Source organism: Hevea brasiliensis, chromosome 9, assembly GCF_030052815.1.
Source record: "Hevea brasiliensis isolate MT/VB/25A 57/8 chromosome 9, ASM3005281v1, whole genome shotgun sequence".
Lineage (NCBI taxonomy): Eukaryota > Viridiplantae > Streptophyta > Magnoliopsida > Malpighiales > Euphorbiaceae > Hevea > Hevea brasiliensis.
Window position 1 is genome coordinate 3,920,122 of NC_079501.1, and position 19,114 is coordinate 3,939,235.

Consider the following 19,114-nt stretch of genomic DNA (forward strand, 5'->3'; position numbering starts at 1 on the left):
CGTCCTTGCTTAAGGACGAGATTCATACATTAAATAGATGCCAGTATATGAAAGCACTAAACCACCCAATTGATAAAAGCTGCACTCCAAATTCAACTCCCACATCAGGTTAGCTTCATGCCAGGATGGACTTCTGAAACATGAGAATGCAAGCTAACTGAACAGGAATATTCTGCTGACTGTGATTTCTATTACCCAGTTTTCAAGTAAATGTACAAATGTTAGGTTCCAAAGTTGGTGTGAGACTCAAAAACTGATCTGGCTATTTATAGCAGTAACATCGATATGCATCAAAGTTGAAGAATACAATATGAAGCACACCATTACACTTTCAAGCAGGTGGTAAAATGGAAAAAAAAATTCAAACTACAGCCAGAATAACTTCTCCAATGGCTTATTGACAATTTATATAGCTCAGTCTTCCAGTATTCACACATGCATTTCAATATATGGAACAAATTAATATTACAAAAGCATATAGCACGCCTTAACTGCAGAGATTGGGTATGCATGCCCCACCTTCTGGGTTCTGCTGTTCTTTCCATATTCGCCCTGTCACCCTAAGCTTTAACTCTTTCCTATCCCCTCCAGAGAAGAAAAGAGCCATATTCCTCTGTATAATGAGGCCATCATGGCTATCTCTGACCTTCCTGTGGCTATCTCTAATGCTCCGCGGGGTGCCTTCCCAAATGAGTTTTCGGCCATTTCCCCCAACCTCCAAGCTATAGCTGTAGTTACGGGCTTCTGTCTCATCACCCATAAAACGAAGGAATGCCATATAAACAGGTGCCATCCCAAGCTGGAAAGCTTCAAAATGCAGACAAAAGTACTGGCCAAAACAGTGGAAAACCTACACAAGATTATCAGAAAAGATAGGCAGTACTCGCTAAGAAATTGCACTATAAGTGAGATTCAGAGATTGGTTCCTGAAAATAAAAAAACAGTGCTCTGTAGTGGCTACTCTTTGAATCATGGCAAAGAAAAATACTATCTGTTTGCAAAATTCATTTTATCTGTTCACTGATAACATAGTCCATTTGGATCAATCATCATACAGAAGACAAAAAAAGGCTAAATACAGATTAAACCAACCATTCAACTAAACTGTTGGGCTTCATTTCTATATATTATAGGTGAGTCAACAAAGCAATTACAGTCTCTGGCATGCACATAAGCAGCACAGTATTTATGGTCAATTTCATGCAGAAGATCAAGTAATTTAGAATTCCCACTTATAAATGGCACAGATGGGTTCTGTTGTTGAAAAAAATATGCCCAGATCATATTCCATGACTTACCATTACCATAACCAAGCGAACTTTAGGAGGCAAGCAAGGATCATTTAAGGCCATAAAAAATTCATTAGTTTGTCCTTTCCTATCAGAAGTTAATTAGATAAGAATTTTTACCCTAACGAGTAATTAAATAAGACAAATACTTACAGTTAACATCCATGTTGCATTTTCTACTTCCCTGGGATTAGACTTGACATAGCGATGGTTGAAAGTGCATCCAGAATGCATGTCTACTTTGTGATCATCCCTCAGATGAGCAACAAGGAACGGAATATCCCCAACAACAGCACACTCAGAACCAGCGTATGGGCAGTTGTATGGCCTGAAGTTACATAAAGCTTCATGTTTGAGTTTACTGTAGTAAGGAAAAATCTCTGGGCATCCAAGTGACATGTATTTGCAAGGCAGTTCAAGCGATTCCGCTACTTTCTCCAATGCAAGGCATCTAATATCACCAAGCTCTTGTCTACAAGTGGGGCACCGGTTGTGCACCCTTGTTTTACAAGTTGAACAAAGAGTATGCCCATTGTGGCACTGCAGGAACAAAAAAAAAAAAAAAAAAAAAATCTCACCACGTCAGGAAAAAAACTTCTGAGCTAGCATGATGGAATTTTAAGACATAGCAAAACAGTTATGATGGTGAGTGAGGCCAAAGATATTCACAACTCTCATTCAACGATGCTAGTGAGCAAAAATGGCTCCCTATCAGGTGACCGAGAGTCCAGGGGATCTGATATATGTGTCATCCAAAGCCCACAGATGCCACCAAAAGTCTATACTCCTTTAGTTATTCATAATTCATGTCTTTACTCAAAACCTCCTTCCATGTTTTATCAATTGTCCCAATATTTCAAATAAGACCCAGCATTATCTCTCTTTTATATATGGTCACAGCCTCACACAAATAAATGTGATGAATCCATCTCTTTAGCTCTTCGGGATTTTGGTGAGGGAAAGGTTTTCTACTGTAAAATATAAAGTACAAATATAAACAACAAAACCTAGCAATCTACCGATTTCTCACACTTAGCATCCCTAGAATTTACATCAAGAATTCTAAGTAACTTATGCAAACAGGCTGTGACTTTCCTACTTGACATCAAAGTTTCCTTTGGATGGTTGTTTTGAAAGGGAAACTGGGAAGGAATATGTTATGCTATGTGCTAAACACAACTTGGGATTGACAAATAGAGAGCCCAATGCATGCTACTTCTTAGTTCACTTCCAGAAGGCTTGTATTAATTTTCATCAAGAAGTTTAATAATAATTGTGTATGACTGAAAACTACAAAGCAGATCGCATGTTGTATAAAGGTAAGGCAAAGAACCACATGTTGAATATTTTTGCACTAAAAATTCCTTCACTCTTAACATACAAGTCAAAGTAATACGCCACAATGATACACAAATACCATCAAATTCTCTAATCCCACAACTTCAAATCGCAGATGCCCCTTCAATTCACTCCAACTTCAATTGGAACCAAATCAACCAACTGAACAACAAAAGATTGTTCCTGAGTTCAATTCAAGCCACTTAAATAAAAAACAAACTGAACACCAAACTTGCATCTATTCTCCATAAAAGAAGGAACAAAATCAACAGCCAAAAATACAATCCCACGAAAAAAGAAAATAACAGAACGAGAAACATTAGGAACCCAACAACCAGATTGCATCAAAGTACAAACCTGATGAATTGGAGGGTACATAGAATTGGTGCAAACGGGGCATTCGAGCAGCTCGTGGACACTGATGGATTGAATCGCTGAGGAAACACTATTACCATTGTTGATGTTGTTGTTGTTACTTTGAGGCTTAGGAACTGAAGGGAATTGAAGGTGGTGGTGATGGATCTCATCCTCATCTGTCAAATCTGAGGATGGCATGCTTTCAATGCTATCCAATTCCATTCAAAAAATTACCCCAAAGAGAGAAAGATTGAGGTAATTTTCCAAATTTAGGCTTATCCTCTGATGGGTATTCACAATTCTGTATACTCCATGCTTGAAGAAGAGAAACAGAATAGAAGGGGATTTTTCAAACGAGAGTGTGTTCTAAGTGTAATTGAGATATAAGGTCGGAATTTTGGTAAAAAAAAAAAAACAAAAATAAAAGAAAAAGAGTATAAACTGATAGAGTACGTGTTGTATAAGATTTCCTTCAATCAAAAAGAGGAGCTTTTCTTAACAGGTGAGCGAGGGAAAAATGAAGGTCGACATTGCAGAGTCAGCTCATCAAGATCAAAAGGCTTCAGGCGAGCGAGAGAGAGAGGGAGAGAGAGAGAGAGAGAGAGAGACTTTGATAGAAGAATTCTATTTTTCAATTTTTTTCCTTAATAGGTCAAAAAAGTTAAAGAAATTCAAATTTTTATCTTCAATTTTAATTAAAATTTAATTTTATCAATTTGATAAAATTCGTTGGTTTATATTTTTAATTTCAGAGCCAATTTGATAAATAAAATCACTAAAATTAAAATTAAAATAATTTACTACAAATCACTTAATTATTTAAATTAATATAAACAACGAGAATGTACGGAAAGATTCATTTTTTAGTCAATTAATTTTTATTGTTGTTTTAACTGCCATTAAGATTATCAGGAGGCAAGGCTACAGCAAAATGACATTTTGGTTGCTAAATATTTTGTATTTTTCACTTCAATGTCTTTTTTCCTAAAATGGAAAATTATATGTTGAAAATTTTTTTTTTGCCCGAATTGGACTTTTAAATAGGGAGATAATTTTGTAATTAACTTTATTTTTTAAATTTGTAACTAAATGTATTTTATATTTTTTAATAATTTTTTATTTTTCCTAATATTAAAATCTTCTTTACAATTTTCTTATTGGCATAAGGAAAAATAAAATTTATGAGAAAATCATTAATCGCGATTTAAAAAATATTTAAAAATTACATTACTTGAAAAAAGTTGCACATCTCTTCCTCATTCAAGTTCATTGATTTTAGCAATGAAAAAGCAGTGCAATTGTTAAATAAGTCTTAACGTGCTCATTTAAACGAGTCTTTATGTGCTTAAAAAAAAAAAAGAAAAACTCATGCACTCAATAGCACATGATTGGAAATAAGTGATGTCAATTAACTTCCTTTTTGGTTACCCCTGAATACTCCAATGCACCGCCTTAATCCCAGGGAGATGAACTTCTGGCCAGAGCAAATCAACAGGAGAATACGAGCTATCTGAACTTGAATATGCAGTGATTCTGTCTGTCATTTCTATTCCTCAGTTTCCAAGTAAATGGACAAGCATAGGCTGAAAGTCAGTGCAATGTAAGAAGTTATCTTGTCCTTATCTGGCTATTTAAAGCAGCAACTTCAACTTGTACCCAAATTGAAGAAGTACAAAAAGAAGCACACCATGAGAATTGAGGCAGCTGCTAAAATGGTAAATTCACAGCAAACCCAGAGTAACTTCGTTGGATAGTTTATTGGCAATTTATTATAAAGCTCATGCCTCCAGAATTCATACATATGGATTCTCAACATATCTGAATATGCTAATATTACAAAAGAAGCACACAGCAGGGGGGGGGGGGGAGGGGGAAAGAGAAAGTGCAAACCATCCTAACTGCAGAGATTGGGTATGCATGCCCCACCTTCTGGGTTCTGCTGTTCTTTCCATATGCGTCCTGTCACTCGAAGCTTTAACTCTTTCCTATCCCCTCCAGAGAAGAAAAGCGCCATGTTCCTCTGTATAATGAGACCATCATGGCTATCTCTAACTTTTCTGTGGCTATCTCTAACGCTTCGCGGGGTCCCTTCCCAAATGAGTTTCCGGCCATTTCCCCCAACCTCCAGGCTGTAGCTGTAATTACGGGCTTCTGTCTCATCACCCATGAAACGAAGGAATGCCATATATACAGGTGCCATCCCTAGCTGGAAAGCTTCAAAATGCAGACAGAAGTACTGGCCAAAACAGTGGAAAACCTACACAATATGATCAGAAGGATAGTTCCTTACTCACTTGGAAATTGAACCTATGAGTGAGATCTACAGATTAGAGGTTAACACAAGTATAGGAAAATTGGCTACGAATCGCACAAAGAAAAATACTGTGTGTGAGTTCATTTTTTAAGTTACACTGATAACAATCCATTCTTCATTAGGACAATCTGGATCTATCAACCAACAGACTCAAAAGGCAAAACATAATAAATAAAGATTATGCTAATGACCTTATAAAATATCCACATCATAATTTACCATTTATGCCATTTGTTATCCAATTATGGTTTTACAATCCAAGCATCAGCATCAATATAGTCAGAACAGTAGCAAGAAGTTAACAACACCAATAAGGGAGAAAAAAAAAAAAGGTAAAAACACATGGCATATTTTTATAAACACTTAAAATTACTATGTTTTGGAATCATACTCATTAAACGAATTTTAGAAACCCCTCCCCCCTCTTCTTTTTTCCTTCCTTTTCCCTCGTCTTCTTGGAACACCTTGACCACCTGACGAACACCTAGTACATGCAATCTCCTTACTCCAAACCATGCAACTACCAGGATAAATCCTGAGAGGAAGTCCAGTGAAAGGTTTGTGATGGGTTCGAATTCAGGTTGAGAGTTCATGAGATCAATGACCCAACATGCTTTCACCTAACCATTCAAACAAACCGTTGGGCTTCATATATACAGTACCGGTAAGTCAACAAAGCAATTAAAATCTGTGGGAATGCACATAAGTCACACAATATTATCTATGATGAGCATAGTTTTAAATCGCGGTTGCAGCTGCAGTTATGGTCAAGGGTCATAATGGTAACAGTCCGGCGCTATGCAAATTTATTTGAAAATTTTGCAAAATTCATAAAATGAGTAGATATTAGTAGATACAAGTAAAACTAAGATGTACAACTATATAATAAGTATAAATATATCAAATTAGATGTTATTAATAACGTATTTTAGTAAAATTAATTTTGAAAAATAATTCAAATTAGAAAAAAAAAATACATAAACCTATAGATCGGGCAATCCAATGCTTCATATTATAAATTTAACAACAAATCTAATATCAAACAAAATTTTCTTCAACACATATGCAAAAAAATAACAAATAATACTCACCTTTTGCAAGAAGTAGTTGTGGAGTATGAATATTTGATGAACTTACCCTAAAAAAGAATAAGGAAGAGATTTGTAGAAAGAATGGGAAGTTTAGGTGAAATTTTGAGAAAAAATGTGACAGAAATAGTAGTTGGAAGATTAGAATACACAAAGAATAAAAAAAAACTAAAGAAAACACTGTATGCATATATTCTTTGTCAACTGAATTATTGAAATAATAGTCGTTACCATTACTTAATGGTAAATAATGGCCGTTAATGGTAACAGCCATTACTAATGCAATACAGCATCTTCTTTTAAATAACGGAGTAAAGGGCAACGGCTCCTTAAAAATCCGTAAATAACGGCCATTACATTATTCAAAATCATGATGGTGAGTGGTTGACACAACTGGAATTCAAAATGCCTTCTTATAAATGGCACGATGGATTATCTTGTTGACAAAAGAATTGTCAAATCATTTTCCCTGACTTACCATTACCGTGATCTAGCCATAAGCAAGAAGCATGTCATGATCATTTAGGCTATCCAAAATTTACTGTATGTCCTTATCCAATCAACTTAATTACATAAGCTTTTCTTTTTTCCTTATAAGTAATTAAATGGGACAAAACAAATACTTACAGTTAACATCCATGTTGCATTTTCTACTTCACGAGGATTAGACTTGACATAGCGATGGTTGAAAGTGCATCCAGAATGCATGTCTACTTTGTGGTCATCCCTCAGATGAGCAACAAGGAATGGGATATCCCCAACAACAGCACACTCAGATCCAGCATACGGACAGTTGTACGGCCTGAAGTTACACAAAGCTTCATGTTTGAGTTTACTATAGTATGGAAAAATCTCTGGGCATCCAAGTGACATGTATTTGCAAGGCAGTTCAAGTGATTCAGCTACTTTCTCTAATGCGAGACATCTGATATCACCAAGCTCCTGTCTGCAAGTGGGACACCGATTGTGCACCCTTGTTTTGCAAGTCGAACAAAGAGTATGCCCATTGTGGCACTGCACAATAAAAAATGATCAAATTAGCAAAAATCTTCAAGCTAGCATGATCGAAATTTAGCAGCCAGAAAAACTACTTCCATCTGATGGTCTTCTATCAAGTGAAAATATCTGAGTATCTAGGACAGGCAGAACTGTCTCCTCCAAAACACACAGAAGCTACAAGATTCATACAATAAGTCCATACTCATTTAGTTTGTCATATTTCATGTCTTAACTCTCAATCTCCTTCCATGTATTTACTAATTATCCCAGAATATTTCCAATAAAATCGACCATGATCTCACTTGTATATATGTCATAGGTTCATACAATCATGAGATGAAACCATCTCCAATTAAGTCATTCAGGATTTTGCATAGAGAACTTATTTTACTGTAATGAACAATTATAACCAATTCTTACACTCAGCAGTCCTAGGATTCATTTCAGTGATTCCAAGTGTCTGATGCAAGCAGATGGTCACTGTGATTCCTATTGCTTGCCATAAACAAGCAATAAAGAATCTACAGACGGCTGAGAGCAGCAAATCTCAAACAACTTTCCCTTATTTTTGCTAGTAATTTTGAAAGCGAAGGTAGCATACTGGGAGGGAATAATTTCAAGTAAGAATTCTACTTGCCAAATTAGAACTGGAGAGAACCGTGCACGCTACTTATCAGTTCACTTTTAGTAGTCTTACATTAGTTTTCATTGTCGTGCACAATGAAGATATGATAATGTTGGTATCAGTTCCCGATGAAAAACTACAAAGCATCTGACCTGTTGTACAAAGGCAAGGCAAAGAACCACATGTATTGTGTAACATATTTGACACCAAAAATTCCCCTAGTCTTACCCATATAAGTCAAAATAAAAACACCACACAGATAGTCTCAAATACTCAAATTCCGCAATTAAAAAATTCAATGATCTTTATTCTCAAAAAAAAAAAAAAAAAAAAAAAATCAATCAACGCATAAACGCCCCCACAGTTTACCCTAAGTCCAATTCAAACCATATCAACCAACTGAACAACAAAAGAATAACCCTGAGTTCAATTGAAAGCAATTCGGAAAAAACAAAACTTGCATTTATCCTCCACGAAAATGGAACAAATTCAACAGCCAAAAATCCCCCAGAGAAAAAAGCAACAAACGGATCGAGACAAATTGGGAACCCAACAACCAGATTGCAACAAAGTACAAACCTGATGGATTGGAGGGTACATAGAATTGGTACAAACAGGGCATTCAAGCAACTCATGAACACTGATGGACTGAATCGCTGAGGAAACACTATTACTGTTGTTGATGTTGATATTGTTGCTGTTGCTTTGAGGCTTTGGAAGTGAAGGGAATTGAATATGGTGGTGATGGATCTCATCCTCGTCTGTCAAATCTGAGGATGGCACACTTTCAATGCTATCCAATTCCATTCATAAAATTACCCCCAAACCCCCAAAAAGAGAGAAGGAGAGGTAATTTTTCAAATTTAAGGTTTATTCTCTGATGGGTATTCACAATTCTGTATCCTTCATTCCTAGAAGAAAACAAACAAAGTAGGAGTTCAAACGAAAGCGTGTTTTTCTTTGATAGGCGTGTTCTTTGGGATGTAAGGTCGGAACTTTGGAAGAATGAAGTAAGAGGGAGAGAGTGATTGATTCTGTATGTACAAGATTTCCTTTACGATAAAGAGGTGAAGTGACTTTCTTAATCGGCAAGGGAGAGAGAAATAATGAAGGTGGACCGTGCAAGAGTCACCTATGAACATCAACTGGTTTCGGGAGAGAGAGACAGAGAGAGAGAGAGGCGCAAAGGCTTTCGTAGGAGATTGTATTTGGTGGAATAATTAAAGGGTAAGTGTTATTATTGTGATTTGAGTTAAATAATGTGAATTATTATTATTCACTTTCCCTGCTGGTGGTGGGTGAGCTGTGTTAGCGCCCTGTTATTCTACATCCATGGAAAAAAGGCACCATGAAGTCATGCTCATGACTCTTCCTCGGTCTCTTTTCTGCGCGTTATTATTAGCCAGCGTATGCCTGCTAGTCTGGTAATAAGTATGTACAATTAGACATATAAACACATCCAAGTACTTTTTAACGGTTCCAAAGTCATTAGATTTTCTTGTTTGGTAATGTCGTTTTGTGTTTTAACTACTGAATATGGGTCCATCAAGACACCATTACCATTACTTCGTGCCAAGTAATATATTTGTCGTCTGTGGAGCATGGACTGATTGTTCATTTTCTGCTGTTTTGGTTGGAAGGAAGAATTGGGGATGATAATGGCATAAAAGATGTCTTAGTTTCGACGTTACTTCAAGATGAAAGATCTATTATTGGTGTAAAAGGATGCTATTGCCAATGCCACTTTTAACACTTTTGTCTGGCTTGAGAAGGGATGTTACCTACTCCACTAACTACTTTGATTCATCTATTGTTCCATGAGCAACTGCCATGTGATTCACTCGCTATCAGCGGAACTGGATTATTTGGGATTGACTAGGGCCAAACCAAATATGTAAGTGTTCAGTATCAGAAGTCAGCTCTTTGTAGACTTCATTTACTTCTTATCGTGCAATTCCTTATTCGTGTCCGGTGGTTAAAATATGTTACAAAAATGTTTCGGGGGGGAAAAACAAAAACCTCAAGAAAAGTTGCCAACAAAAGCACTCTCCATGCTTCTCTTTTTCAGAATCCCTAATAGTGCAATGAGTAGATATCTGAGTTCATAAAATATTCACAGCCAACCATTTGGTAGCAGTCAATCTTTTGCAAGCAATATTCTTCGTTTCCTTCAAATTGAAACCATTTTCTGCAAATGCACAAAAGTGTGCCAATGATCTGGGAAGGCTTCCTTCTAATTTGCATCTCCAGGGTGTAAGCTGTGCCTTAGTATAGCATGTCATGCCCATTTGCTCAAAAACCAATACAAAGCTTTCCTTATGGCTTATGGCAGACAAATTCCCCCAATGGTTGCATTCACATCTTCCCCCAAAAACGCAGAATTTAAAGATAAAGCCAATACAGCCTTAAAACTGATTCATTACTTTAAAAATCTCTGCAAGTGCAGCATGCTTCTGACTACACAATATATATCCATTTTTCTTTTCCTAGCTTCCTCATTATCTCTATCCTAGCATTCTTTGCAGCTTGTTTTGCTAATTGCTCTACTAAAATCAGAATCTAGACTTGCATCACTTGTTGAAACTCGTTGAAGTGATCTGATTGATACAATTTTCTTCATTGTCTCGGGGTATGATGGGTCCCGGAAAATGGCAAAATCTAAAATCTCTTCTCTAACAAAATTCACATTGCGCAATGGACCTCAATATGGGTATGTTTCTACTTACTCTTCTTGCTAAATAGTGCGCAAATAGTTTGCTCTGCTATTTTTCTTTTAGAATAACTGCATCATAATCTACACTACCCCAGTGATTTTCAAGTTCCTTGCCTCTCTTTTTGGCCAGACCATCCCCATCTGAAACCCCAAATCATCCAGGACATGGCCCCACCTTATAACTGGAGCTTCAGCTAAGGGCTTACTTCCAGTGAGCTTGAATCAGTTCCAACATGTTCACAACCCAATGACTCATTACATTTTTGCATTGCCTTTACTGCTTTCAGGAGCCTCACTTTCACCCTTACAAAACATGGGGGAAAAAGTCATTTTGCTTTCAGCAGCCTCTCCTTTTTATGCTTTGTAGTGTCTGGACGAGCATAAGTCTGATTCCGCACATATCTTTTTCACATATTGGACACGATTCTGGATATCAATGAATTCATTCAGAAAGCAATCTCCAAAGTATCCTCTACTTCAACCTTTAGAAGAATAGAGATCAACAATTGGACTTAAACGTTCTGCTTTGTCCCTAAAAGCTTGTATAACTTCCTCAATTCATAAAGAACACTCTAATTTTAAAAAGCAATAATAAAAACCTAAAGGACGTCCATAATTTAACAAATAATCTGCAGCTTCCATAAGCTGCTGCATAATTTAGGACTCTAGTTTCTGAAATTAGCTGCAGTTCCGACGACGTCTCATTTTGTCTTGCTACAGTGAATCATTCAGGTTTTACCTTACCCAAACTCATTTATATATGTATACTTAATTAAATATAAAATATATATTTTTTATAATAATATTTATAATTATTTATATACTTTATTTTAAATAAAATAAAATTAAAATATTTTATAAAATTATTAAATTTTAAAATATAAATTATTAATAAAAATAATTTTTATGTAAATTATTAATTAAAATATATAAAATTAATTAAGTTCTAGTATGTTTTGAATAATAATAATCAGGTTTAGGACTAACTTAGATAGTTGAAAATAAATTTTAATTTTTATTACTTGCCAAAAATGATGGCTCTCCATGCATGCATGACTGTCATTACTCCCTTAGATCCGAGACCCAGAGTCACCAATCTAATGTAAAGAGACTTATCACCGAACCCGAAGTGACACCCAATGAGGTGAACCATGCATTAGACAACCCGTCATGCCTCTAATTACACTCTTAAGTATAAATAATATTTAATCATTATACTAGTACGAGGAATCGAACCGGATAGAACAATGCCATTTTACTAAGTTAACTATTAGATTATTACGTTCAGTGGTAGAATAAATTTTAATTGAATTTAAAATATATTTAAATTTTAATAATATTAATTAAATTCTAATGAAGTAGGATAATTTTCGTGGTTTTTTTTTCCTATTTTTTTAATTCCAATTGTGCCATAGGATAGTCCGTATATTGATGCTAGGACAGTGGGTGCATTTTCTTCGCATAGAGGTTGTTGAAAATCATTTTTGTTGAGCTACCTAGGTCTTATACGTACCAAAATTCCAAAACTGTGGCCCACAGGCTCTATAGATATATATTTTTAAATGTTTATTGTCTTAGATTTCTTGCTCTAATTTTGAAAAAAAAATTAATTGATATAAAGAAAAATGAAAAGGAAAGAATGTGGCACTAGCATAACGTTGTTATGATGAGATATATGTATAGGTAATTATGGAGAAAATTATATTTTAAATATATTAATCATAAATTATTAAAATTAATTTAAAAATTAATTTAAAATCTTTAATTATAAAAAATTAAAAATAATTAATAATTAAAATATAATTTTTATACAATTAATTTTAATTGAGATTTAAATTCAAAATTTTGTAATTTTGAAATAATTTTAATATTATTAAATTAAAATTATTATTTCTTTTCAATTTTTTACACATGGTGTGATATAAATTATAAACAAATAATCAAATTCCAATAAAAACAGAAATGAGAAATAATATTCACTTTGCTGACACGGTGACACCCCAGGGCACATGTATTAAGAGAGAGATGGAATGGATGTATGCTCCATTTTTCTCGTGATCATACTGTAAATTATACTATGATCTGATCAGATAAAATAATGGTTAGTTTATTTGATATCTTATTTTAGTCATTATGATCAGACTCATTTTCTTTGTTCTGACTTTTCACCAGCATAACTAATGGCGAACGCTTCATTGCATATCTTCAAACGGCAGATTATTTAGGAGGAAAAAATCTGCCATGTGCACAGGTGGATGAACTTACGATTAGTCTGATATTTCCTGTAGACAAACACTAATTAAAACATTAAATGGCCTACCATATTAAATTTTTTTAATTTAAATTTAATTAATTATATATTTAAATTATAAAATATATATTAAAATTTATTTATTAAATATATAAATTTCACATATAAAAATTTTCTAATTATCACGCCATACATCAAAGCTTCACCAATTTCTATTCATGACAGCTCTAGATTCTATTGCCCTTTTTGATTAAGACTGAAATCTATTTTTGACCTCTTTAATTTAAGAAATAAGAATAATTAAAATACTCTCGGAAATATGATTATTTTCTGAGTGAGGAAGAAGTTTGAGCATCCACAGTATCAATATGTGCAACTTTTTTGGTAGTGCTGCTACCAATCTGTTGTTGCGCTTTTCTAACTTTTCCACGGGATTTCTCCAGCTAGAATAGCACAAAGGGTAGAATTCTGTGAAGGTCGTAGAGTAAATGACTTTGCTTTGCTAATATACCATAGGGTAGAGTAGTTGGCAGCTTTCTTTGACTTGCCGCCGCTGGCATCTGCGATGTGGGCGGGCAGTTGCATCATCATGCATGTGGCGTATGTGCTTTCCCAGTCGTAATTTCACAAGGCTCCAATTGTTATATGATATATAGGCCCATACTCCATGCCATGAATAGTGAAGTCTATGTATAAAGTTGATAGTTTGGACAGAACTGTGCTAACAGTAATTGATTCCTACTCTCTATATCCATATGCACATGCACCGAAAGCTGGATTCGTGAAATTCCATTACGAAGTGGGCACTGTTGATGAGGGCCCACAAGAAATGGAGACCTCCAAAGCTTTTGTTTTCCTTCACGGTTCACCGTTGAAGATGAAGATGATGCTGCATATCTAATTTATGGGTCTGTATACAGCCCCACCATTTAGTTGCCATTGCTGGTTGTGGTTGCAAAAAGACATCGTCAACCATCAAATTTTCACCATTCTCGGCTGAGATTCGACAAATTTAATAGAGAACACAATGTAATATTGTTAAAACTAATGTGTACACAAAATGTTTAACGAGATAACATCCAAAAATCTGCTTCCTCCTATATTCAACTCCTCCTTTCATTCACTACAAAATAAAAGCCAGTCTGAAACAACTGGGTTTCCATTGATGTGAAAAAGCATCAAAAACACTAATTTAATGAGTGGCAGTAATTAGACAGGAAACATTATTTTTATGAATGGCACTAATTGAACTTCAAGTGTTTTTTAATAGATGAGAGATTTATTAAATCGAAGAGCAATTACAGCCTAATGAGATTTCCAGTTCTACACTGAAATAGACCCTCCAGTTAATGCCTTTACCTAACTTTAAATTGAATTTGAAGCTACCCTGCCAAAGAGGGTAACCACTAGCAAGTAGCCAGAAAATGTCCCCACAAATCTCACAGAGCTATTACCTTATGCAAATGAATGTAATTCTTTGGACAACATATTTGCATTGTTTACCAAATTATAGCAACTCGTAAGAAGTATATTTTCTTTACCAAAAACATTTGCGAACCACAGCATTACATCTTTCACCTACACGATTTAGGTTGTATTAATCAAAGAAAATTTGCATTTTTCGTTCTCATAACGTTAATTCAAAAGCTAAAAATTGAACTTATATAACGATTTTACCGTCGTTTTTAAGTTACAACATAAAACCAACAGGTGGATATCATCCCAAATCCTACACTCCTTCTGACAACCCACAAACGGAAAAAAAAAATAATTAGAAGAAAAAAAAAAAAGGAAAAAACCTTTTGTCCCTTACCGCAACGCCCACTGATTACGCCTTCAGAGTTTAGGCGCACCCACGTGGAGCAAACCCGACCCTTGAGCCCGCCAAGTCGTAGACGACCCTGAACCCCTGTTGCTGAATATTCCCTACTATTGACAACCCGCTCATTGTACCCGCAAACGCAAAGCAAAAGCTCCCGTTACTATCCACAGGAATCAGATAATTAGACGCCGGCAAAGACACGTCAGCACCGCGAAAGTGCAACACCACTGTTGGAACTTTCACCTCCGTCTTCCCGGACAAATCAAAACACGTGTCGAATAGAGAGAAATCGGGTGCCCTTTTTAAGTTGGTAGCTCGGACGCGGAAAGCGTCCCGAAGGGCTATGTAAGCGGGTCGCGTCAAACGAGTCACGGACGTGCCCGAATCGATAATCACACCGCCGTTCCCAGTTCGATCGAGTTTGAATAGAGATGCGGTGATGCCAGGAACACGCGTGCCACCGACACTGATCCCCAGGAGTTCAACGTAGTAAAAAGTGTCTAGCTTGGGATTTGAGATCAACGGGGTGAACCGGGCGGTTCGAGAGATGGCCGAGTCTCCAAAAACCACAGAGGATGGTTTAGAAGAAGCAGACCGGTCTACCAAACAGTAAGAAAACTTCCGGTTAAACCGGCGACCGGTTTGTGAGGGAAAAGATAACCTTCCCCGGCCAAGTCCCAACAAACCCGCAGCACCGACGAATAAGCCTTCATTATCGTGGCCACATCCAAGCGCGACACGTCCAACTCTAGATCGGCGAAACGTCAGCGTTTCCGTGGAGAAGTCACCCAAAGTGAAAGATCCATCACCGTAGGAAACTTGGTACATGCAGGTCTGCTTTTGAGTATTGCAGACCGGTGAATCAAGCCTATTGCACAAGGGGGACCCACACGGAATCCCAACGAAAGATCTAGATTGACGCGGGTCGAAAACCGGGTCAGATTGAGAGTAGCATTTCTTACACGGGGCGCATTGGATCCAAACGACGTCGCTTCCAGTATCCAGCACCATGTAAACATACCTGGGAGGTGTACCCACGCCTATGCGCGTGAAGTACTCGCCGCTACCCTGCGCTAGGCCAGATATGACGGAGCTGCTAAACCCACCTGTGACGCTCCCACCGGCTGCTGCTGCTGCTGAGGCAGCAAGGGAGGACAGAGCTTTGACTCGCGAAGCATCACGGTTAAGCCTCAGGCTGAAGAGTTCCTGAGGGGTTTTGTTTAAGGATAATGCGTCTATGTGATGTAACTGTATGGATAAGGTGGACTCTGTTTCGGTGGCGACGGATGCAGGGAGAGTTTCTGAGTCGGAATCGGGATCGACATCGGAGGTTGGCCATGAGATAGTGGGCTGGCTAGGGAGAGGGTTCAGAACCAGGATCTGGTAGTGGAGTGGGGTTGAGGAAGTGGTGGAGAGTGAAAGGAAAATGGCGAAGGAAAAGAGGAGAAGGGCATTTTTCGCTTTTCCTTCCATGGACACAGAAAGTAATGTGAGAGTGAGGGGTGCAGAGATTTGCAGAGGTGAGAGAGTATAAATAATTGAAACAGCGAGTGGGAAAAGCGGCTCTTAGCGAAATTATCAATTTATTTTTGTCGGGGAGGTAATATAGCATATATTCCTTCTTTTTTAAGTGGAAGACTTGAAGTCATGCAGTCCAAAAAAAAAAAAAACAGTTTTCTCTCTAAAAAAAAAATCTAATCTGGAACTTGTTACTCAAAATAACACTCTAGAAAATATAAGTACATAAAAAAACAAATCTAATGACCATTAATTCCTAATTCGTCGATGCTAATGTATTTTCTTCCATTCGTATAATTTAAAAAAAAAATTATAATATTTCAATTATTTTAACTGACATTATAGTATAATTAATGAGGTAATTATAATAGGTAGGAAAGCGAAAAGAGAGTGATGGGGACTAGGGAGGACAAATATCCCAAAGTTTTGTCGACTTTTGCGTTAGTTAATCTGTTAAAATCCACCGATATACAGATCATAGTTAAGATCAGATGCTTATCACAGTCAATTATCCAAAATTTAAGATCATGTATATAAAGGGAAATGATGTTTGATATACTTTTTTTTCCTCAAAGAAATGATGTTTGATCATTGATAGACGATAGAAAGTGTGCCTATTTTTTTCCCCAAAGATCAAAATTTCATTGATGAGTAAACAGTGAGCAGACATTACAGGCGGACCATGATTGAATTATAATCTATTATCTATCAAATCTAAGAGGTCTATTGAAATTATAATGCAGCATGTTACTTGTTCGGTCACTCACTTGCTTTCCTTCTTGTTTGTTCTTTTTCGCATATTTTTGTTGATTTATATTTGTTTCCCATGTTACCATGTGGCATCTGATTAATTTCTGACCTCTCTCGATTTCATTCTTGTGTTGCCAGGTTGCAGGAAGCTTCATATATTTCAATCCCGTGTTATCATGTCAATGACCCAATTCTAATGCGACCCATAACCATTTGCAGTGTCACAAAACCTGCCCAAACGCTTTTTTTTTTTTTTTTAACTGCTAATTGCATTACACGGGGCACCCTAACGCTTTTCTTTCTCTTGCATCTTTGTGCAACCCTGATATTATTCGATTGTGATTTTTTCTCCTATGAATCAGTTTTTGAATTCAAAACGTGGCAAGAAAAATGCGTCATACGCGGACTTTCCAGTATCTGAAGTGACAAAAATGGTCATACGTGGCAAGGTATTATAAAAAAAATTATTAGGTGTATTTAGAGGTGAGCATTCGGTTTAAATCGAATCAAACCGAATCGAATTAAATTATAAAAATTGAATAGTAAATTTTAGAAAACGAATCGAATCGAAATGGATAAAAAATCGAATCGAATCGAACCACTCTATTTTAGTTCGATTCGATTTAAATCGATTTGTTTGATTTTTTATTGATTTTTTAATTTAGACTTGATTTTCAATTTATTTGATCTAATTTTAATTTTGGTTTGAACCTAATTACCATTAATCAATGAAATTAAACAATTAATATATATAAAATTAAATATAATTCATAAATTTTCTATTAAAATAAATCAATTCAAAAATCAATTCGGTTCGATTTAATTTGATTTGACTATTTAAATTATTATTCGGTTCGGTTTAACAGATTTTTTCTCTTCAAAACCGAACCGAACTGAAATAATCAAAATTTTTATAATATAAAATCGAACCGAACCGATTTAATTTTAAAATCAAACCGATTAAAACGAATTGATTCGATTCGATTTTTTGATTTGAATCGAATTCTGCTCAGTCTTAAATGTATTTCGATGCACATATATAATTTTTCATAATTATGTAAAAATTATTTTTCATATTATAATTTTTCATGATGGGATGCATGACTAATATTTTTGCGTGAGAAATTTTATTATCCATTAGCGATTCTTCGTAGACATATTTACATAAAATGGTAAGACGAGTGACTCTTACTCGAGTGAGGGTAGATATTTATCTAATTAAAAATTGGCATGTCACTAAAAATATAATGAATCTTACCATAAAATATGGTGAACTCTATTATAAAATATAATTATTTAATTTTTTGTATATATAAAATGATAAATCAGTGATAAAATATCAAATGAGTGATAATAAATATTATAAAATATAATTATGTATAATCATTTCTTTTAAAAATAATAACTATTTTTTTATTTTTATTATCATTCTTTTTTCATATAATATACTTGCATGGAATAACAGTTTTAATATAAAATTACTCCTCTTGATGGTAATATGGGTGTGAAGGGGGGAGGGGACGTTTGGTTGGTAGCGAGTAAAGTGCCCAATTGCACAATTAGTCAAAAGGGTAGATTTACAAACTTACTCCACAAGGTGAAACGTGTTAATCAGATCAATTTAGGAGATCATGCAGGCACATGTAGGTAGGCTCCACAAGTTGCTAATTAAGCTTTGATGCAACCTAACTACGTTATGCATCTATATTAATACGTGTCCAAATTCTTGTAAGAAAATGGTGGATCGGTGATTCACAAGCGAAATCAAATGAACCAGCATTTATCTTTTCCTTTAGGCCAGTTGGTTGCACATAAATGCCAACTGCCAAGTAGAAGTAGTAGCTCCGCGCAATTCCACACTTTAAACTACTAACTCACCTGCTAGGTAAATGGCACAGAATTTATTAATTCATCAATTGTAGTGTGCTTTCCCTCACATATGTAGATATGACTCCATGTTATTATTCATCTGATATCAACAATATCTTGCCAGTCTTTTAAAGTTAAAACCGTGTGGGGCAAACACTAAAGCACTTCCCTAAAGTAAATA

At 35.6% G+C, this 19,114-nt stretch overlaps 3 protein-coding genes across 6 annotated transcripts; all 3 read right to left on the minus strand.

Annotated features, from left to right (window-relative positions):
* Positions 1 to 240: 240 nt before the first annotated feature.
* Positions 241 to 3,628, minus strand: LOC110670446 (E3 ubiquitin-protein ligase SINAT3). Of its 3 annotated transcripts, none has more exons than XM_021832505.2 (3): positions 2,985 to 3,628; positions 1,443 to 1,829; positions 241 to 850 (listed from the first exon to the last, which is right to left on the minus strand). In XM_021832505.2, the coding sequence occupies exons 1-3, from the start codon at positions 3,204 to 3,206 to the stop codon at positions 488 to 490; spliced, it is 972 nt and encodes a 323-aa protein (XP_021688197.1). In that variant the 5' UTR covers positions 3,207 to 3,628; the 3' UTR covers positions 241 to 487. The 3 variants fall into 3 exon arrangements, with proteins under 3 accessions (XP_021688197.1, XP_058008469.1, XP_021688198.1); XM_058152486.1 differs by having other exon boundaries at positions 241 to 829; positions 2,985 to 3,619; XM_021832506.2 differs by lacking the exon at positions 2,985 to 3,628 and adding an exon at positions 2,707 to 2,801.
* Positions 3,629 to 4,704: 1,076 nt separating this feature from the next.
* Positions 4,705 to 9,347, minus strand: LOC110670441 (E3 ubiquitin-protein ligase SINAT3). Of its 2 annotated transcripts, none has more exons than XM_021832499.2 (3): positions 8,590 to 9,319; positions 7,014 to 7,400; positions 4,705 to 5,241 (listed from the first exon to the last, which is right to left on the minus strand). In XM_021832499.2, the coding sequence occupies exons 1-3, from the start codon at positions 8,815 to 8,817 to the stop codon at positions 4,879 to 4,881; spliced, it is 978 nt and encodes a 325-aa protein (XP_021688191.2). In that variant the 5' UTR covers positions 8,818 to 9,319; the 3' UTR covers positions 4,705 to 4,878. The 2 variants fall into 2 exon arrangements, with proteins under 2 accessions (XP_021688191.2, XP_021688192.2); XM_021832500.2 differs by lacking the exon at positions 4,705 to 5,241 and adding an exon at positions 5,249 to 5,918 and having other exon boundaries at positions 8,590 to 9,347.
* Positions 9,348 to 14,609: 5,262 nt separating this feature from the next.
* LOC110670442 (aspartyl protease family protein 2) lies at positions 14,610 to 16,351 on the minus strand. The gene has a single exon (XM_021832501.2). It carries the CDS (start codon positions 16,267 to 16,269, stop codon positions 14,818 to 14,820), a length of 1,452 nt encoding a protein of 483 aa, XP_021688193.2. The 5' UTR covers positions 16,270 to 16,351; the 3' UTR covers positions 14,610 to 14,817.
* Positions 16,352 to 19,114: the final 2,763 nt, after the last annotated feature.